The sequence below is a fragment of the Pinus tabuliformis genome, chromosome 3_1 (assembly GCF_031772625.1).
Source record: "Pinus tabuliformis cultivar Carrire ecotype Pingquan chromosome 3_1, CPIR1, whole genome shotgun sequence".
NCBI lineage: Eukaryota > Viridiplantae > Streptophyta > Pinopsida > Pinales > Pinaceae > Pinus > Pinus tabuliformis.
Genome location: NC_142301.1, coordinates 37,483,998 through 37,503,328, shown reverse-complemented (window position 1 = coordinate 37,503,328; position 19,331 = coordinate 37,483,998). Strand labels below are relative to the sequence as shown.

At 32.3% G+C, this 19,331-nt stretch overlaps 1 protein-coding gene across 1 annotated transcript; it reads left to right on the top strand.

Annotated features, from left to right (window-relative positions):
- The first annotated feature begins 535 nt into the window (after nucleotides 1-535).
- LOC149185656 (uncharacterized) lies at nucleotides 536-2,402 on the top strand. Its single transcript, XM_089412453.1, has 4 exons — nucleotides 536-970; nucleotides 1,045-1,335; nucleotides 1,803-1,976; nucleotides 2,153-2,402. The coding sequence occupies exons 1-4, from the start codon at nucleotides 908-910 to the stop codon at nucleotides 2,312-2,314; spliced, it is 690 nt and encodes a 229-aa protein (XP_089268579.1). The 5' UTR covers nucleotides 536-907; the 3' UTR covers nucleotides 2,315-2,402.
- The last annotated feature ends 16,929 nt before the right edge of the window (nucleotides 2,403-19,331 follow it).

Sequence of the window (19,331 nt, the reverse complement as noted above, 5' to 3'; positions counted from 1 at the left end):
AAGGCTTGTAATAATTGGTAATATATATGATAATGAAAATTAAATTTTAATTTCCCTATTCTTGTTATAAATGAAATTAAAGAGAGATACATATATTTTCGAAATGTTTTAATTTATACATTAAATAAATAATTCAATGGTAGAAGAATAAACATTTTATGTTTTAGATGTTTTTTATATTTGTTGTCCCCAAATTCTAATTAAGAAATATTTACTAAATTTGTAATTTTTTTTATTAATGAAGTTATTGTTTCTAGTACATATGTATAGTTTTAGTTCCTGAATGCTTATATTACAATTGAATTATGTAATGTCAACCCTTAATATTTAAAATTATTTTCCTTCTTATTATTTTTAGGCTGTAAGGCTTTTCCCTGTGAGAAAGACTTTCCCAGCTGCCACTTTGGACGGTTCCGCACCGTTCGATTTCTTGTTAGACGATAGAAAGGTTTTAGGCCATAGATTTCACCACTCGCCGCTGAAGGAGAGACCGAACTAAGTGGTTCAATGCATCATCCCACCTCCTTCATTTACGCAGCTTGACGGAAAGACGAAAGGACGTGGTTCAATGAATCGTAAAGCAGCCTTGAAATGCAAGATATGGCAACAAAGGTTCAAAGAGTTATATAGCGTGACAAGCCTCCTGCTGCTGTAAGAATTTATTGTTTATTCACAGACATCTATTCAATATTGACCAGGTCGCAGAAAAAACCAGCCTTGCTTATCGCATTACAGAAACATTCCTGTTGGGATCTGGTCCTCTACCACAATTGGCCAGGGTTCGATTCTCAGCATATTCCAAGACTGGTCCTAGTCCGCGCAAGAATTGGGGTGAGAAGTTTCCAGAAGCAACAAATTGCAAATTGCAAAAATTGCAGGTTGTAAATATATTTGATCATTTGCTCGCATGGAGAAATTTTATGAGGAACATGAAATCCCGAGCTCCAAGCGTGCCAAGTTTATGGTCCAGGTAGATTTCTAGTACTTGGCTAAGAATTTATTCCATTTATGGAGTTTTAGTTAATACCCATTTCATTTTCTCAGGAGGCAAGTGCTGTATCGATTGATAATTCATTCAGTGCAACGAATGGGAATAGCCCGCTTGGGTTGAAGCTGAGAAAGAGCCCTTCCTTGCTAGATCTTGCTCAGCTGAGCTTATCATGTCTGAAAAACCAGGAAAATTTGGGATATGTGCATACAGTGAGATCCATCCAGGAAGCAGGGGAAGCAGGGGAAATAGAAAACCGGAGGTGTGCAGTGGTTCACGCCAATTTTCTTCATAAAAAGAAGGCAACTAACTTCTCTGCCTCAATTCTAAGAATTGGCTCGTGGAAGGTAAATGTTGTATACTTTTAAGAGCTGTGAAATGTTAGGGTGTTTTCAATAAACTTGACTAGTTCTAAATAGTTTTTATGAATTTCATGTTTATAAGAATTCATGGTTTTGCTGATGGTATTATGTGGAATATAGTTGTCTAGTAGAATCCCAGAAGACATCCTAACACTTCGCATCCTAACACTTCTTTCTGTTTGGTGATCCTAACATGAAATGTATAGAAAACTTCTTTCTGTTAGGATCACCTAACATGAAATCTATAAAAAAAAAATAGAATAGATCCATGTTAAAGGGAGCTAAAATATTTTAAGCAGCAAATCTTTTGATCCTTAATGGATTTGGGTTTATGACTGATCTATGTTATATCAAGGCCCTGTAACAACATCTAACTTCTATGGATGCCATTATTAGTTTTTTCTGGTCACTTATCATTCATTCAAAAAGGTTTTTTGTTTTCGTTTTGACAGTGTGTTTCGAGATATGAAGGTGACTTGGTAGTAAAATGTTACTTTGCTAAGCGGAAGCTTCTCTGGGAGGTGTTGGAAAGTGGACTGAAGAGCAAGATAGAAGTACAGTGGTCAGATATTACTGGTCTGAAGGCAACATGCCCTGAAAATAAGCCTGCTACATTGATTATTGAGGTATGGAACAAGAACGTTGATTCAATTGTAGGTGGGAACACTAAAAATTAAGATAATTATTTCAAAGTAAAGTGTTTTTCTGTTTGTCATATTGTCTAGTTATCCAAGCCTCCTGTGGATTCAGTTGTAAGTTGGAACACTAAAAATTAAGATTTTCCATTTGTTATATTGTCCAGTTATCTAGGTCTCCTGTGTTCTTCAAGGAGTCCAATCCCCTGCCAAGGAAGCACACGATATGGCAGGCTACTTCTGATTTCACAGGCGGTCAAGCAACTATCTACAGGTCAGAACAATTGCCTTTGCTATTTTCTGAACTGACAGAAAAAATTAGTTATTAACTCATATTTTAATCTAGAAGGTCAAGTATCAAGGTTCCAAAAGGTTAGAAGATATGAAGCAGCTGAAAGCTCTTTCACATCTCCAATGAACATATAATCTTTGGCAACCTTGGGCTCTTTTTTGCTTCTGTAATGAACAACAAACGGTTAGCATAGACTTGGGTTTATATATATACATTTTATATTGATTCTCTGGTAATATAAAAGTTATTTTGAGAATAATTTAGGTCAAAATATATTTATTTTCTCGTAATATCAAAGTTATTTTGAAAAACTTAATTCAGGTCCGTGAACATGATTGTACTCTTAATTTTTTTTTTCCCAGTTACATTGATAATTAACAAATATTCAAGCTAACTTTATTTTAACAACCTATTGCTTTTTATATAGTGTAAACCTTTATTGGTTTTTGTTTTGATTAATTACGCCGTAAGATGTTTCCCTTTAAAATCAACTTTCCTCTTGGGTTATGTGTACATTTCTGAGCCTTTGATTTAAGTGTTAGACGATGAAAATAATCTTACCCATCCAATATTTACAATTCAAATTACACCAACAACCAATTCATCCAAACTGGTTTGGAAGTTATATAGTTTCCCAGCTTCTTGATGAGCATTTTGGTATGAGAATCCGTGATCTGAAAATGTTTTGATGAAACAGGTGATGTACTGGAATTCGCTCCTTGGTTAATCTGTCACCTTCTTTTTGTTTGGAATTCGCTCCTTGGTTAATCTGTCACTTTCTTTTTGTTTGTCATTTTAAGCGCAATGGAGTTTATTGGTTGTTTTGAGAATAAGATCAAAGTAATATGGAGTGGCCTTTACCATTGTTCCTTTTGAATTGTTACTTTTGAATAGGTTCAAAACTGATACAAGATATGGCAACAAAAACTCATATTCCAGAAATTTATAATCCATTGGCCATACAATCTAAATGTTAAGAACCCAGAAATCTAAAAAAGTGGATATGTTGAGAGATTTGAAAAAAGGAAACTTACCCCAAGATCCAGATGATTGCACACAAAACTGCAAAGATGAGGGACAATAATGCAAAGGGAAGACCCAATGAAAACCTCTGCAATCGCCCATTTCTCTGAGTACCTGAATCTCAGAAATTTTACTGCACGATGTTTTTAACCGAGATCTCTGTGTATGATTTGACACTACGAGTGTAGTAATTCTCCAATGCAAATATAACTCGGATCAATGGAGGGTTGTTTATACATAATTTGCATTATCAGATGATGTTTGTCAACGAGGTCAGCTTCATTGCAAGTTCCTTCCAACCTAGAAGATTGCAATGTATTTTTCAGCGGAGGCAGAGCTTTATCTGTAAAAAGCAAAGTACAATAAGTTATTATCTGCAAAAATAGTAAGGAAAAAGAAGCTTCAGAACCGTGAACTTCTTGTTTTTTCATTAATAATGTAAAATTTTTAATGATTGGGATTCATAATTTTGTTTGTATTCGAATTGAATAATCTTAACCATTAATTTGTACATGTTTAACAGGTATTAAATTTTTAACAGATCTGCACTTCTTCAATTTAGTTAAATTTTACACTCAGCTAAAGAAATTGTATAGAAAAATGCTTTTCCTGAATCCTGGTTTCTGCAAGAGAATTGGTTATTGATACTCTTTCAACAACTTGGAGTTTACAAAAAATTGCAGTAATGTTGGTGTTGAGTTTTATACATTGTAATTTGTGCTAACACCTCTATTGAGGAGGTCTCATTAGCGATTCTGATACAAAGAGGAATCCCATTTGCTTCTCGGCCAGGAATTGTTGCTGCCTTCACCATAGGAATCCCATTTGCTTCTCGGCCAGGAAATGTTGCTGCCTTCACCATCCCTGTCTCCAGGGTTGCTGAGTCGCCCAGATCTACACCAAAATGCTACTATTTTAGTCATTTCTGAGTGTAGCTTCAACCTTGATGCAAGAATCATTTACCTCTTTTTTGCTTCAATTCCAGCCCATGAATATGAATACACATATAAATCACTCACTTACCTCATAATAACCATTAGCTCTATCACTTCATAACTGATGTGTACTCTTCTCATCTTACATCTTCCGGGTAGCTTTACCACAGTAGGCTCTCATTTTGATACGAAATAAAAAAAGTAAATACGTAACAATCTTACATCTTCCCAGTAGCTTTACCACAGTAGGCTCATTTTGATACGAAATACATTTACAATTCAACCTTTTATCTTTTAAATGTTTAGCTATTTTAAAAATACATTTACAGTAGAATTTTTATCTTTTAAATATTTAACTATTTAAAAAATACATTTACAATGCAACCTGCACCCCATATTACATTTTTAGTTATTATCAAACATGTTAATTAGTATCCCATATATTTTAAGCCAGAAATGTTCTTTTGGGTCCAATTTAATCCTAGAGTAGATTTGTTTATGCACAACCTATTGAAAAATTCGATAACGAAGATGATTGTTAAACAAATATTTTCTCTGATATTCACCTGAGCTCTAAGTTGTGCACATTTCAGATTTCCACTAGAGAAATCCTAGAAGAAGGTAGACTTGATTGTTATGTAGAAGCCTAAGTTTACTAAAATAATCGGTTCTGCATTGTTTGAACGTCTATACTAAGAGTGTCAAGAATTGTTCGATCCAACATGTAGACCATTCCTTTTTCAAATTTTCTTGAATGTTATTTTGTGTCCAATTTAATCCTAGAGTAGATTTGTTTATGCACAACCTATTGAAAAATTCGATAACGAAGATGATTGTTAAACGAATATTATATTTTCTCTGATATTCACCTGAGCTCTAAGTTGTGCACATTTCAGATTTCCACTAGAGAAATCCCAGAAGAAGGGAGACTTGATTGTTATTTAGAAGCCTAAGTTTACTAAAATAATCAGTTCCGCGTTGTTTGAACCTCTGTACTAAGAATGTCGAGAATTGTTCGATCCACCATGTAGACCATTCCTGTTTCAAATTTTCTTGAATGTTATTTTGGGTCCAATTTAATCCTAGAGTAGATTTGTTTATGCACAACCTATTGAAAAATTTCATAACAAAGACGATTGTTAAACAAATATTTTCTCTGATATTCACCTAAGCTCTAAGTTTTGCATATTTCAGATTTCCACTAGAGAAATCCCAGAAGAAGGGAGACTTGATTGTTATGTAGAAGCCTAAGTTTACTAAAATAATTAGTTCTGCGTTGTTTGAATGTTTGTACTAAGAGTGTCGAGATTTGTTCGATCCAAGATGTAGACCATTCCTTTCTCCTCACGAGTCATTTTTCCCATTTGATCGCTTTATTGGTTCACTCCAAACTTGCTTAACATATAAATGGTGCGCAAATAAATGATTTGCAATAGTATGCAATTAACTGATCCAAATTTTCCTTGTTGCTTTTGCCAATTACACATATTCCAGGTCCATGCCAAATTTCTCATCAATCTAGAGATTTAGAATGTTTAACAAATCAACAATTTTTTAGAGATTTAGAATGTTTAACAAATCAACCATTTTCTTAGCATTAGACTCTAGCAGAAAATATTGTAACAGTCAAATGGAAATTTAGTACCTACTTTCTAGTATATACTTTGTTGCTTGGAATGTTTTGCAAAAGGCTTATGATGAAAAGCATGCTGAGAAAGAAATCGGAACATAAACAAAGTGTGAAGTGATAAACTTTTCGAAAGAACTAATAGTAAACTAATAGTAGAAGTAAATGTGTATATTAACGACCTTCAATCAGATTTGGATTGCGATGAGATGTATTAATATAAAAACTAATAAAAAACATAAAACATTATTTAAAAAGTATGAAAGTAAGTTGATCATCATTCTTGGATTGCGATGAGATGTATTAATATAAAAACTAATAAAAAACATAAAACATATTTAAAAAGTATGAAAGTAAGTTGATCATGTGTAACCCATAAAATCAAATTACTTATATGACATATAAATTTCTTCCCTTAGATGGAGAACGAATATACTACGTGTTTTATCCTGCGCAGACACATAATGGATGGAGAATGAATATACTACGTGTTTTATCCTGTGCAGACACATAATGCCTATCGAAGACTCACGGATAAGGTGGGAACCGCCAAGCTTACGACAAAAAATACGTGACAAAAATACGTGAATCAATTAATTAAAAATAAGACAGTATTTAGAAACATGAAATTTTGTACTCTGTAACCCATAAAAATATAACTTATGTTAAACCATGCAACAAGGTCATGAATGTGATTCACCACATTCTGAAAATGACTTAACTCGTGGGGAAAGCTTTACAGATCATGATTCTGGAAATGAAGCGAGTTGTGGAGGCAGCTCAACAGAACTTGATATATAACTAACTATATAGATATTCAATGTAAATTAATCTTTATTCTCAATATATAATAAACATGAAAAAAGTCAAAACTTAAATATAATTACTTTTCAATATGAAATTTCATCTTTATAATACTAGGCTATTATAACAGTAATAATAGCATAATTTTATTCACTGTAATGACAACATAATTCATGGAAAATAACTCACCATAGGAATAAGATGATACAGGCGTAAAGTATCTATCAAAGCGGCATGAAGATAGTAATTTTATTCACTGTAATGACAACATAATTCATGGAAAATAACTCACCACAGGAATAAGATGATACAGGCGCAAAGTATCTGTCAAAGCCACATGAAGATAGTGCATCTTGTCCAGCACTATATGTGTCAGGCTTTCAGCGAACATACATATAGATTCTCCAGGGACGCACATTCATTCTCTTTGACCACATCATTGATTTTTTTTGGAGAAGCCTTTCTTCGAAGTCTGGATTATGGAAAAGCAAATGAAAAAACCAGAAAAGAGTAATCGCACTAGTGTCCCGCCGGGCTATTATAAAATTCATAACAATGTCTACGAGATATTTGTTAGAGTATTTCTCTGAATGTCTCTTTCTGGCTTAATTGTAGCCGTCAGATCTTTTGTTAGACGATTGAACAAAAATCAGCAGTTTAATTTAATAATAAAACATTAAAAAACCCTTAAAACTAACCACATTAACAAACCGTCGTACGCGCAGATATCAGCATTTGATGCAGAGGGGGCAGGGGTATTCAAGAGGGCGTAGGCGGGGTCACTCCAGAGGAGGGTTGGGACTTGCAGAGAAGGGTTTGTGCAGAGCACGACGTAAAAATGATGACGAGGGCGGCAGAGGAGGCTGCATGAGGGCCGCGTAAGCCGTTTTTTTCAGCAACATGGTTTTTCTCTCTATCAGAATATGGCACCCTCTTTGAGGTTATTCTGTTATTCTGTGCCAAGCATATTCAACGCTGCAAAAGCACCCCAGCTAATATCGATTTTCTCACGCAAGCTATTGGGTTCCTGCGAAAACCTGACTCATGGCAATACCACTGCATGACCACTTGCAGAATGGTTTATGAGATGTAGGCTTTGTTTTTGGGTGATTCAACTTTCAAGGACATTTCTGGACTACATCTCTGGTAACAGTCTTAATCTCCTTCTTCTATTGTTTCTTAATGCACAAAGTCATTGTATTTATTCTTCATAAGCATAGCCAAGAGTGAAATGAACATTCAAACCAGTGATAGAACCTGTCGTTTAGCAGCAAGGATAAGTAACAAGACTGATTTAGTCAAATCTTTGTTCAATTTCTCAGTCAGTAAAAATGATCGAACCATCTTTGTTTCTTGTTGTAATATTTGAAATTGTCCAGCATCCTCCCTTTTTGGTACTAAGAAATTTACACTTCTAGGTACATGCTTCAACTCAGAGAGGAATTTAATCCTCAGCCTAAGAGCCAACTCTGGTTCCATTAATGTATTCAAGCCTTCCTTATTCATAAAAACATCAAAAACCCCTTCTAATAACTATGTAGAAAAGGCTTTTACCAACAACATCACTGGCAGTCAATTCCCTTATATAGACCAATGTATTCTTATTCAGTTGAGGCCTCATTTGTGTTTGAAGAGGACTGCACAGTGCTTATAAAGATGCTCCATGTTTAGGGTTTTCTAATGTGAACACTTCAGATGAAATTTTGTTTGGCACTAATATTTTAAATGCTGCAGAGACGAGAGGCTGGATATATATAGTCCAAAAGAGGCAAATATCCCTAATAGAGTAAAAGACAATCAAAATAACAAGAGGACTTTAGTTATTGTTTTGCAAGTAAATTTAATGCTTGCATGTCAAATGTATTCTTTCACAACCAAAACAAGCGGACCGTACATTCTAGAATCTGTATTCATTCCAAGGTATCTAGATTTTGCTGGATTGGAAAATGTAGACACGCCAATTAAGGCTTAGGAAATGTCCGAGCAGGCACAAACGGATTGATTTAGGCCTTCGTAAGTATGGAATTTTTTAATAAACAGATACATAAGCATTCTCATTTGATGCTGGCTAAGGTGGACTGTATTTATTTCCTTTTAGAAATGCTACAACCTGGTTCCATGCTCTAGCTATCGGCTATAGAATGAGGATTTTCATTCATTTTTCTGGGTTCTGAATAACATGCCCATGGAGTTACTGTTACAAGGGTTGTATGCTACAATAAACAGGCAATACTGGTCATTTTGACTTCGTTAGCTCAAGCTGTTACAAGATTTTAGGAATAAAATCCTAACAGTGAACTAAAAATAAAATAAATTTTAAGTTGCTACAAGGAATACGAAAATGATAGAAAATCCTCTGCCATCAAATTGGAAATTGATTCTTTGACTATTGATATCCTGCCTGCAAATTTGAATCTATTGTAAATATTCCTGAAAATCTATCAACCTCCCTTTAAACAGGGTCAACTATGCCACCTGTTATCCAATGGTCCTTTTATCCAATTTTGAAAGAGAATTTTTTTTCATCTGTTGATGTATGGTTTACAAAACCTTTTGTTTCATATAAATTATTTGAGAAATATACTCTACTTTATCCATGGGTTAATTCCTCATGTAAAAATATAACTAGTGGTAAAATTTGTAGGATAAATTAATTACTCTTTTCGTAGACATCTGGAAAAACTACAAAAAAAAAGTGTCTAGCTATAAAGACCATGGTTTTCATCTCTTTGATATCCTAATGCCATAAAACAATGATATAGGAGTACCTGAATAATTGGAAATCCATTGTGGTTGGTGTAACAGCTCCTTGGATTGGCAAGAACAAAAATCCAGATCAACATCAAGATGATACCAAACCAAAGCATGCTCTTTAGCTTCTATGGAAAAACCATCAGTAGTCTCAGTACATAATTTCATAACAGGCTTTGTTGTTTTCTTCCAGTAAATGAGATGTAGGCTTTGTTTTTGGGCGATTCAACTTTCAGGGACATTTCTGGACGTTTCTGGACTACTTCATCTCCAGTAACAGTCTTAATCTCCTTCTTCTGTTGTTTCTTAATGCACAAAGTCATTGTAACTAAATAAATGTATTTAATGTTAGACGATAGAAAGGTATTAGGCCATAGATCTCACCACTTACCACTAGTAACTGCTTCCTTGATTCGCGCCACTGAAGGAGAGACTGATTACCGCTAGTAACTGCTTCTTTGATTTGCGCCGCTGAAGGAGAGACCGAACTAAGTGGTTCAATGCATCATCCTGCCTCCTTGATTTACGCAGCTTGACGGAAAGACGAAAGGAAGTGGTTCAATGAATCGTAACTAAAATTACACCAACAACCAATTCATGCAAACTGGTTTGGAAGTTATATAGTTTCCCAACTTCTTGATGAGCATTTTGGTATGAGAATCCGTGATCTGAAAAGGTTTTGATGAAACGGGTGATGTACTGGAATTCGCTCCTTGGTTAATCTGTCACCTTCTTTTTGTTTGGAATTCACTCCTTGGTTAATCTGTCACTTTCTTTTTGTTTGTCATTTTAAGCGCAATGGAGTGTATTGGTTGTTTTGAGAATAAGATCAAAGTAATCTGGAGTGGCCTTTACAATTGTTCCTTTTCAATTGTTCTATGGCTCTCCCTATTAGAATTTTAGACATAACTTCAGCTGTTTTTTTCAAAGTAGAATTTGTCCAAAAAATCTTCGTTATTATTTTTTCTATAAATATTTAGTTCTTTAAAAACTTTATGGGCACATACAAGCTGGAATACAACTGCTAAATATTGTTCTTTATAACCTTTATGCGCACATACAAACTCGAATACAACAGCTAAATATTGCATGGTGCCACAGGCGGGTCTTACAGTGAAGCTAAATATTGCACGGTGCCACAGGGGAGTCTTACAGTAAAGAATAATACCAGAAATCACTTTACTATGTTGTTCTATTAGTTGTCTCGAGTATAATTTAAGCATTTACTATGTTCTTTTATTAGTTGTCTTGAGTATAATTGAAGCATTTTGCAGAGTTGAATGATAGCCTACAGAGTTACAGCAATTTGATTACTTTTACTTAAATCTAAGTTCATGGAGGAGATGAATTTCCTGCGGTTTTCTATATTATAAATCTAAAAATCGATCGAAATTAGAATGTGTCTCTAAGTTCTAAATTCAGAAGTAAGAAGTTTGTAATTTAAACCTTCCCTAATTGATGTTCTTTAGACTTTATGCAGATTTTCAAAGCTCATTCCAAAATAGCTAAAAATTCTAATTATTATTTAACGCATGAATGACTTTTATAAATTCAGACGGTTGATTTTTTTTTTCTCTAAATTTCAATTCAATAATCCATAAACTAGAGGGAGTTTTCTAAATTCAAAGATCAACTTTAAAACTCGGAACAAAGTTTATTGTGAAGGAAAAAAAGTTATCTACTTAAATTTCGGATATCTATTGGAATTTGAGTCTGAGAACTCTTATGTTTTTGAAATAATTAATAATGATTTTTTCAAGTTTTTTTTATAAAAGATAGTGTACATTTATTGTCATATATAAATTTTATTCAATTTTATTTTTTAGATGTGCATAAAATTGAAATATTTAATATAGAACATTTTTCTGAATCATGAATTTAATAATATTTTTTAATATAAAACATAATTTCTTGTTTTTAGTATAAGAAGTGAAAAACACATTTATTTTGTAGCGTAGCACAAAGTTTAGGCTTCAAAAAACAATTTTTTCAATTTAAAAAATCAAAATACTATACACAACTAAGAGGAATATTAAAAAAGGCTTTGCATAGAAGCTTGAAACAAAAAAAGGTAATTACAAAAGGAATATTAGTGAATAGGGTAATTACAAGGAATATTAGTGAGTGAGGAATATTTAAAAGGCTTTGCATAGAAGCTTGAAACAAAAAAAGATAATTACAAAATGAATATTAGTGAATAGGGTAATTACAAGGAATATTAGTGAGTAGGAAGACAATGGTTGTAAAATTGCACAAATATGTCATTTATGCATGCAAATCAAAGATATATAGGGTATATTTATTTATTTATTAAATGAAAATTATTTATGTTCATGAGACTTTATGTAGATTTTCATAGCTTGTTTGAAGGTAGCTAAAAGCAAAAAAGTTATTTACTAAAAATTCTGATATCTATTGCTCTGGAATTTCAGCGTTAGAATTTTGAAGTTTTTGAAATAATTAGTAATATTTTCTTTTTCTTTTTTTCTTAAATAATAAATAGTATACATTTGTTGTGACATAAATTTTATTATTTTTTAGATATGTGTAAAATCAAATTGAAGTATTTAATATAGAACAAAAAACTCTTTAAAATAGAAAATTTATTAATATTTATTTACCTTTCTCTTAATTTAGTTTCTTCAATACTCACATTATTGGAAGCAGATATTAATTTACCTTCAATTTAGTCCCTTTAATACCCACAATACCAACATTATTGGGAGAAGAGATCAATTTGCTTTCAATTTAGTCCCTTCAATATCCACGTTATTGGGGCAAAGATAAATTTATTTTCCCTCAATTTAGTCCCTTCAATACCCACGTTATTGGGGTCATAGATAAATTTATTTCCCCTCAATTTAGTCCCTTCAATACCCACGTTATTGGGGTCATAGATGAATTTATTTTCCCTCAATTTAGTTCTTTCAATAACCATAGTATTAGGGTCATAAATCAATTTACTTGCTATCAATTTAGTTGCTTCAATACCCATATTCAGGGAGTATGTAAAAGATTTTTTTTTTTGCCATGGTTAATGAAATGGGTGAAAACAAAAACAGTTATGAATTAGTTTGAAATTAAAAAAAAAAATAAAAAATTATTAACTTATAAAATTATTTTCCCTCAATTTAGTTCCTTCAATACCCACGTTATTGGGGTCATAAATAAATTTGTTTTCCCTTAATTTAGTTCTTTCAATAACCATATTATGAGGGTCATAAATCAATTTACTTTCTATCAATTGAGTTGCTTCAATACCCACATCACATTAGGGGAGTATGGAAAATAAATTTTTTTTGCCAGGGTTAACGAAATGGGTGAAAACAAAAATAGTTATGAATTAGTTTGAATATATATATATAAACTTACGAAGCATGTTCATTATGAAAAAAACGTAGTCCAAGAAAAACAACCCTTAACCTTACTTCACTACAATCTTTTATTACCCTAATGCATAAAACAATAGGATAGCAATATTACCCTAATGCATAAAACAATAGGATAGCAATGTAACGAGAGGTGATTTTTCCAAGCCCGAGGGAGCGTTGAGAATTGGGTTTCATTCCAAGCTCCATTCATTCTGAATCGACCAATGGAAAATGTTATTAATTTGGTTTCATTCCAAGCTCCATTTATGTAGAATGGACAAATGGTTGGAATCTTCATTAATTTTTGGTTGGTTTTAAGGAAAGTTGGTTGAATAAAAACCACGTAGTGGATGAATAGGCTCACCATTTTTTCAGTGGATGAACTCATGGATCAAAGACCTCTGGTTAAATCTTCGAGAGCTGATAGCGTATTTTTGTAAGATTTTTTTTTATTCTCTCCTATGAAATCTACTTTAACGTTGGATATGAGGTTGTTTGTTGAATTTAGTTTAATTGTAAATCTTTTTGTTAAATTTAATTTAATTGTAAATCTCAGTGTACATACAATATTTTTTGCCCTCTTTTTGTGATGGGTTGCTTGGTGAGTTAGTGTAGTTGTAAACCTTTCTTGAGAGTTAATTAGCTATTTTTAGCCATTGTGTATGTATAGGGTTAATTAGCTACGTTCAACCATTGTGTATGTACATTGTCATTGATTTTAACCTGATTTGTATATATAATATATATATTGTTTTTTTAGAGTTGTTTGGGATGTATATGGGTTTTTTGAAAAATTCCAAGTTAGTCTTTCATCCATTCATTCATGATGTTTAATATAATTTTGCTTTCCAAGTCTTACTGGAAATTTTACTCGTTTTTTAGAGTTGTTTGGGATGTATATGGGTTTTTTGAAAAATTCCAAGTTAGTCTCTCATTCATTCATTCATGATGTTTAATATAGTTACTCTTTTTTTAGAGTTGTTTGGGATGTATATGTGTTTTTGGAAAAATTCCAAGTTAGTCTCTCATCCATTCATTCATGATGTTTAATATAATTTGGCTTCCCAAGTCTTACTGTAAATTTCTCTCTCCTAAAGACGTTGGTGAAGATAGTAAGTATTGAATGATTAAAGAGGGTTACAATAACCCAATCCACCTGTTGGGGATCATCGATATGAATTCACTACGAATTCACTACTCTTTATCTGCTGGATGATTTCATAAATATTGGAAATAAGGTTGGTACTCAAAACTTGGTCTCAATATAATGAATTAGACTATAAGTTGTCATGTGACTATTCATGCTTATACATTCATGTGGTACTCAAAACTTGGTCTCAATATAATGAATTAGACTACAGCTGTCACATGACTATTCATGCTTATACATTCATGAGGGACAACTGCAACAAAATATATCCAAGGCTTGAAAGGCCTATAAAATATTAAACTAAATTAATATCTGCAATGAAAATACATTGCAGATGACAAAGGAAAAGCTTCTCGAAGTAATGGAAGGACACATATTGGGAGTTGCTGAGCTGGTATGACATTATAGCAAGGAAAATTTTACAAAGTTCTCTATTGGGTATGCTATGGATATTGTGGAAAAAATGCCCACTTTGGATCCTAGTCAAATATATTGTCACTTCCATTTAACTACTCATTCTTTTCCTAAATCATCAATAAACACGCCATTACTACTTTCGTTGAACTTCATTCCATATTTGATGGTATCTTTTCCATTTTGCACAATGTAGAAGTTTTAATTCAAGCATGAAGAAATCTTTGTGGAGTGTGAATATTTTATTTTGTCTTTATTCTGGTTTATGAAAGATGCATCCATGGAACTTTTGATCATATGTTTCTTTTTTGTGTTTTTTTCCCTAAAAAATCATTGTTTGGTGTTGGAATGTTCTAATTGGTCTTCTAATTCATAGAGAATAAGTGCAAAGGATCTACTTGATGTTAAATAATTTTAGATGGATCTTGTCCCTTGCATCTAGCAGGTTGGTTTTATTTAAGTATATATGCATTAATTGTTGTTCTATTAGAATTAAATTTCCATTCAAGTTTAATTCTAGTTTTGGAGGGGTAAATATTTCGCCCCATAATATAGAAAGCAAATATTGATTTTTTGATGCCTTATTTTTTATGTTGCAACTTACCGAGGTATGATCCATCACATGATTTTCGAACAAAGAGGAAATGAAAACAACTGAGGAAACATGTTGAAATTACCAAGAGACAGAAAATTCACAACATCCTCCACAATAAGATGTTAGACTACCTCCTATATAAATTGGTAGACAATTCCATCTTCCACTAAGGCCAGATCTAAATCGACCTCCTTAGTATACAGTGACACCTAGTAATTAGGTGGGAAGACATGGGGGGGTGAATAGAATCCTACCGACCTCATATTTTGCCCAAGATTTTAGAAAAGAGAAACATTGAAGATGTCCTTATGAGTGTGGGCTCTGGTATGCCTATCTCTACATCAATTCCCGCTATAATTGAATGCACAGTTTGATGCATGTATGGATGTACATTAAGTTGGTAGTTTATTTTAGTAAACATGAATTTTGATGGTTGTGATGCAGGAGGTGGTGGTGCTTCTACATTTTTGTAGTTGGTCCTTCTAGTGGTGGTGGTACTCCTACCACTACCACTCTTGCCCTTGAAGTTGAAGAGAAAGAGGTCAATCTTTTGTTATAAAATATATAATTATAATTTTCCTTGATACTTGGCCTTGGCACTACTTTGACTACTTTGAACTTTCCATTTATTCTTGCTTACAAAATTTGGGTAGTGTTGTTGGTACTTGATTAGGTTAATGTGTTTTTGGTACCATTTGTTTGTTCAACAAGAGGAACCCAAAGAGGAGAGTGATTAAATCTTACTGTAACAAAGCCTATCATTACATTAAGAATCTCCATGGTAAAATGGTGATGAATTTTCATGACTAAGAATTTTGTTACTTTTTATATATGTGTGTGTGTGTATGTTTCTTTTTATAATTAATAATAATAATTTAAAATAAAGTTATAATTGAACTTCTCTTCTAATCAAACATAGTCAATTTAATTCATCTTCTAAGCGAGAATAAATGCGGTTGCTAATTTTTTAGATTTTATTATGCAACTTGCTAAATTGCAGATTATTAGCATATCGTTGTGGATATTTTTGTGACATTTGTATTATATCCTATATCATTTGTGACATTTGTATTGTATCCTATATCAGCATTTTGTTTGTTCTTCATGACGCAGAAAATTCTGCCAATGCTTTTTGTGACATTTGTATTATATCCCGTATTATCATTTTGTTCTTCATGAAATTTGTACAATGCTAAACGTACTCATCTTCAACTGAAAAATTAATGAATAATCATATTCAAATTGTCAAACACTTTGAATTGTTGTTCTAGTTAAAGCTCAAACAAAAAATTACGAGAAGTCAAATGAAAGGTTTTGAGTTTCAATCCCATGGTGAGCCACTAATGAAAGGTTTTGAGTTTCAATCACATGGCATTGATTTGATGTTATGTTGCTTGCAATTTTAAAGAAAGAAATGGAAATAATAGACAATGGTAATGTTAATCACCTTTTAGTGTAAATAAATATACATAATAGATGAGTATATCCTTTAATTTAATGATTATATTTTTTCAACAACGTTACTCAAAACAACATAGTAAATAAGTATACATAATAGAGGAATATATGTTTTTTTTATGAGTATTATGTATTATGAGTATTGACTGGCCTATATTGGTCAATTTTAATGGACTACTCTTCCTAGAACTCACCATATACAGAATGCTCACACGAACTCATGGGATATAGATGCAAGTGTCCAATCTATGTATAAAGAATAATTCATAAAGTTGTGATCAATTTCAAATGTGGAAATATCACCATCATATTTTTCACATCTTAGAAGATCAAGAGCCAATCTTTGTTACAAGCATTATATTATCTATAAACTTCACATAATGTAAATAATTTAGCTTTATCTTCCATTTTTGCATGCAATTTTCTTTATTAATTCTTATTTTAAATGATCATTTACATGTCAAGATTGTTCCTCGATTTATGTCTTACGACGTTTTCTTTGCAACATCGGGTGCAAATGCTAGTATGCTCATGATAATTGGATTGTATCATTGGGTCATAAGAGACCCAACAATAAATCTAATGGTTAGTATTGCTAATAAGCCTTTACATAACTTAAACCTAAAATTGGATTAAGAATTGCTTAATTACATCCAACTCTTTCCTTGATTATCAATAAGTTGATATGCAACAAGGATATCTTCGGCTCAACCCCTAAGAAATCAAAAGATACTCAATTAGCCCAACTCGATAGATTGAAGAATACATATATCGTTTTGTTATAACCTTATTTATCACCCTTGAGTTCAGTTAAGAAGTACAAGTATTTTAGTTCTGGAATAACTTGTTTAGAAAACAAATAATAAGGCAAACAAATACAAATTAAGATCTTCACAACACTTAAAAAAAATTAATTATAATAAGATATTCAAACTCCATCTCAACACTTAATGATAATTTTACCGAATTTATTTATTTTTACAAAATATAAAATTAATATTAAAAATATTAAGAAAAAAATATTTTCAAATTTAAATTAAAAAATTTCATTATATTTAAAAATGGTAAAAAAAAATGTTAAAAGAAAAATAAAACAGCCTTTAAAAATTATATATGCATTTTAATTATATAATTTTTCATCAATAAAATTATATATAGTTTCATATATTGAATCTCTTTTACTATATCGTTATAATTTATTCTAATTATAAGGTTTTTTTTTTGTATTTTTAAAATTATATAATTTTTCATAAATAAAATTATATGTAGTTTCATATATTGAATCTCTTTTACCATATCTTTATAATTTATTCTAATTATTAAAGTATTTTTTATTTTTTTCCTTTATTATATTTTATTAAAAATATATAGTTGTTTTATAAAATAAAAATTATAATAAATTTTTTAATAATATTTATTTTTCAAATTAAATATTATAATTTACATTATTCCATAAATTAATAATATTCGATAGCCAAATCCATTACTATAATCCTCCTTACACACACTAATAATACTATTCCTCTATTTCTAAGAAACCAAAAACAATATACAATGATTTTTATTTAAACAACATTATGTAAAATTGTTTTTATTTGAAACAATGAGAGGAAACACATGTTAAGAGGAAGTTTGGTAAATTCTTCTTTTAATTTGGGTAGTATGGTCATGCGAAGGGGGTTCGAGATTCGTTTACCAAGAATTAATAGTTGACGACTTTGATAATTGAAGATAACACTATTGGTTATGCCTTTAGTATTAGGAGTTATATGAAAATAATGGAGAAAGTTTGTTTCACAATTATGTGTCTTAGATTAGAGTTAGTTATTATTTTCTAAGAGATAGTTTTGATATTTCTAAATTGAATGTAAATTTATATATTTCTAATTTGATGATTAATGAAATAGAGTGGTACTGCTTGGGCAGTCTTTAGGTGTATCTTGCTCACCCGTGAGCTGCTAGTATCAGTTTGTAAGTTTCATTCTAATCTATCTTTCCATTTGTTAACATGGTATTAGAGCCTTGGTCACTAGATTGAGAGCCTTGGTGGCTGAGTTGGGTCTATGTTGAGCCTTGGTGGTCAAGAGCCCTTGTGCCTGAGATTGGAGAGCATGTAATCCTTGGTGGCTAGTACAATTTTTTTTGTGACTGGTCGCTGATATTTTGAGTAAGTCTGATCAGCGTGAACCTGACAAGGAGAAGTCGTGTTGATCAACGCTAGACATACAAAGTGAAAGGGTGCTAATCAATGTTGTTGAACATTGTTACTGCCTGTGTTGATCCCGAAAACTTGAAGAAATTTTTGTGAGCGCAACCAGTAGCAAGGGGAAAGGGTGTTGGTGTTTTTTTCCTATTAGAGGCGGCCTAAAACCAGATGCACCTGTGTTGGTGGTCCTGTCCAGTGTTTTTTTTTTAAGGCCATCTGTCTGGAGTTGGATCCATACCACCCAGATATAGAGCTGTTGGAGGATCTGGATTTCGATCTGTAGATCGACTGTTGGAGGATCCAGAGCTAGATCCATAGATTGATTGGTGGAGGATCTTGTATTGGATCCGTAGATTAGGCGTTGGATTACTAGATCTGTAGACTGGACCAGTGGATTTGTTAGTGGAATGGTGGTTCTATCACAATGAATAATCACATTATAGATACATACCTTAATGAGAGTAATAAGCTCGATGGGTCAAATTACGCCAACTGGAAGTTCAAGTTGCAGACATTGCTCGAGGGTTCCAGTGCGTGGACAATTGAAAATGGAGATGAAGCAAAGTCGACTACAACCGGTGGTGCCACAACCACATCAGTTCAAGATTGGGAAAAGGGGGAAAATAAAGTGAAGGTGTTGTTGAAGATGTTGGTAAAAGATAGCATAATCCCTCATATTCGAGAATTGAAAACTGCTAATGGCATTTGGGTGACGCTCAA

Bases quoted from the DNA above. Each gene is read 5' to 3' on its own strand.
- LOC149185656 (XM_089412453.1), top strand. From the start codon at position 908: ATGGAGAAATTTTATGAGGAACATGAAATCCCGAGCTCCAAGCGTGCC. The intron at 971-1,044 runs GTAGATTTCTAG...TCATTTTCTCAG, and splicing joins GTGCCAAGTTTATGGTCCAG to GAGGCAAGTGCTGTATCGAT. The intron at 1,336-1,802 runs GTAAATGTTGTA...TCGTTTTGACAG, and splicing joins TAAGAATTGGCTCGTGGAAG to TGTGTTTCGAGATATGAAGG.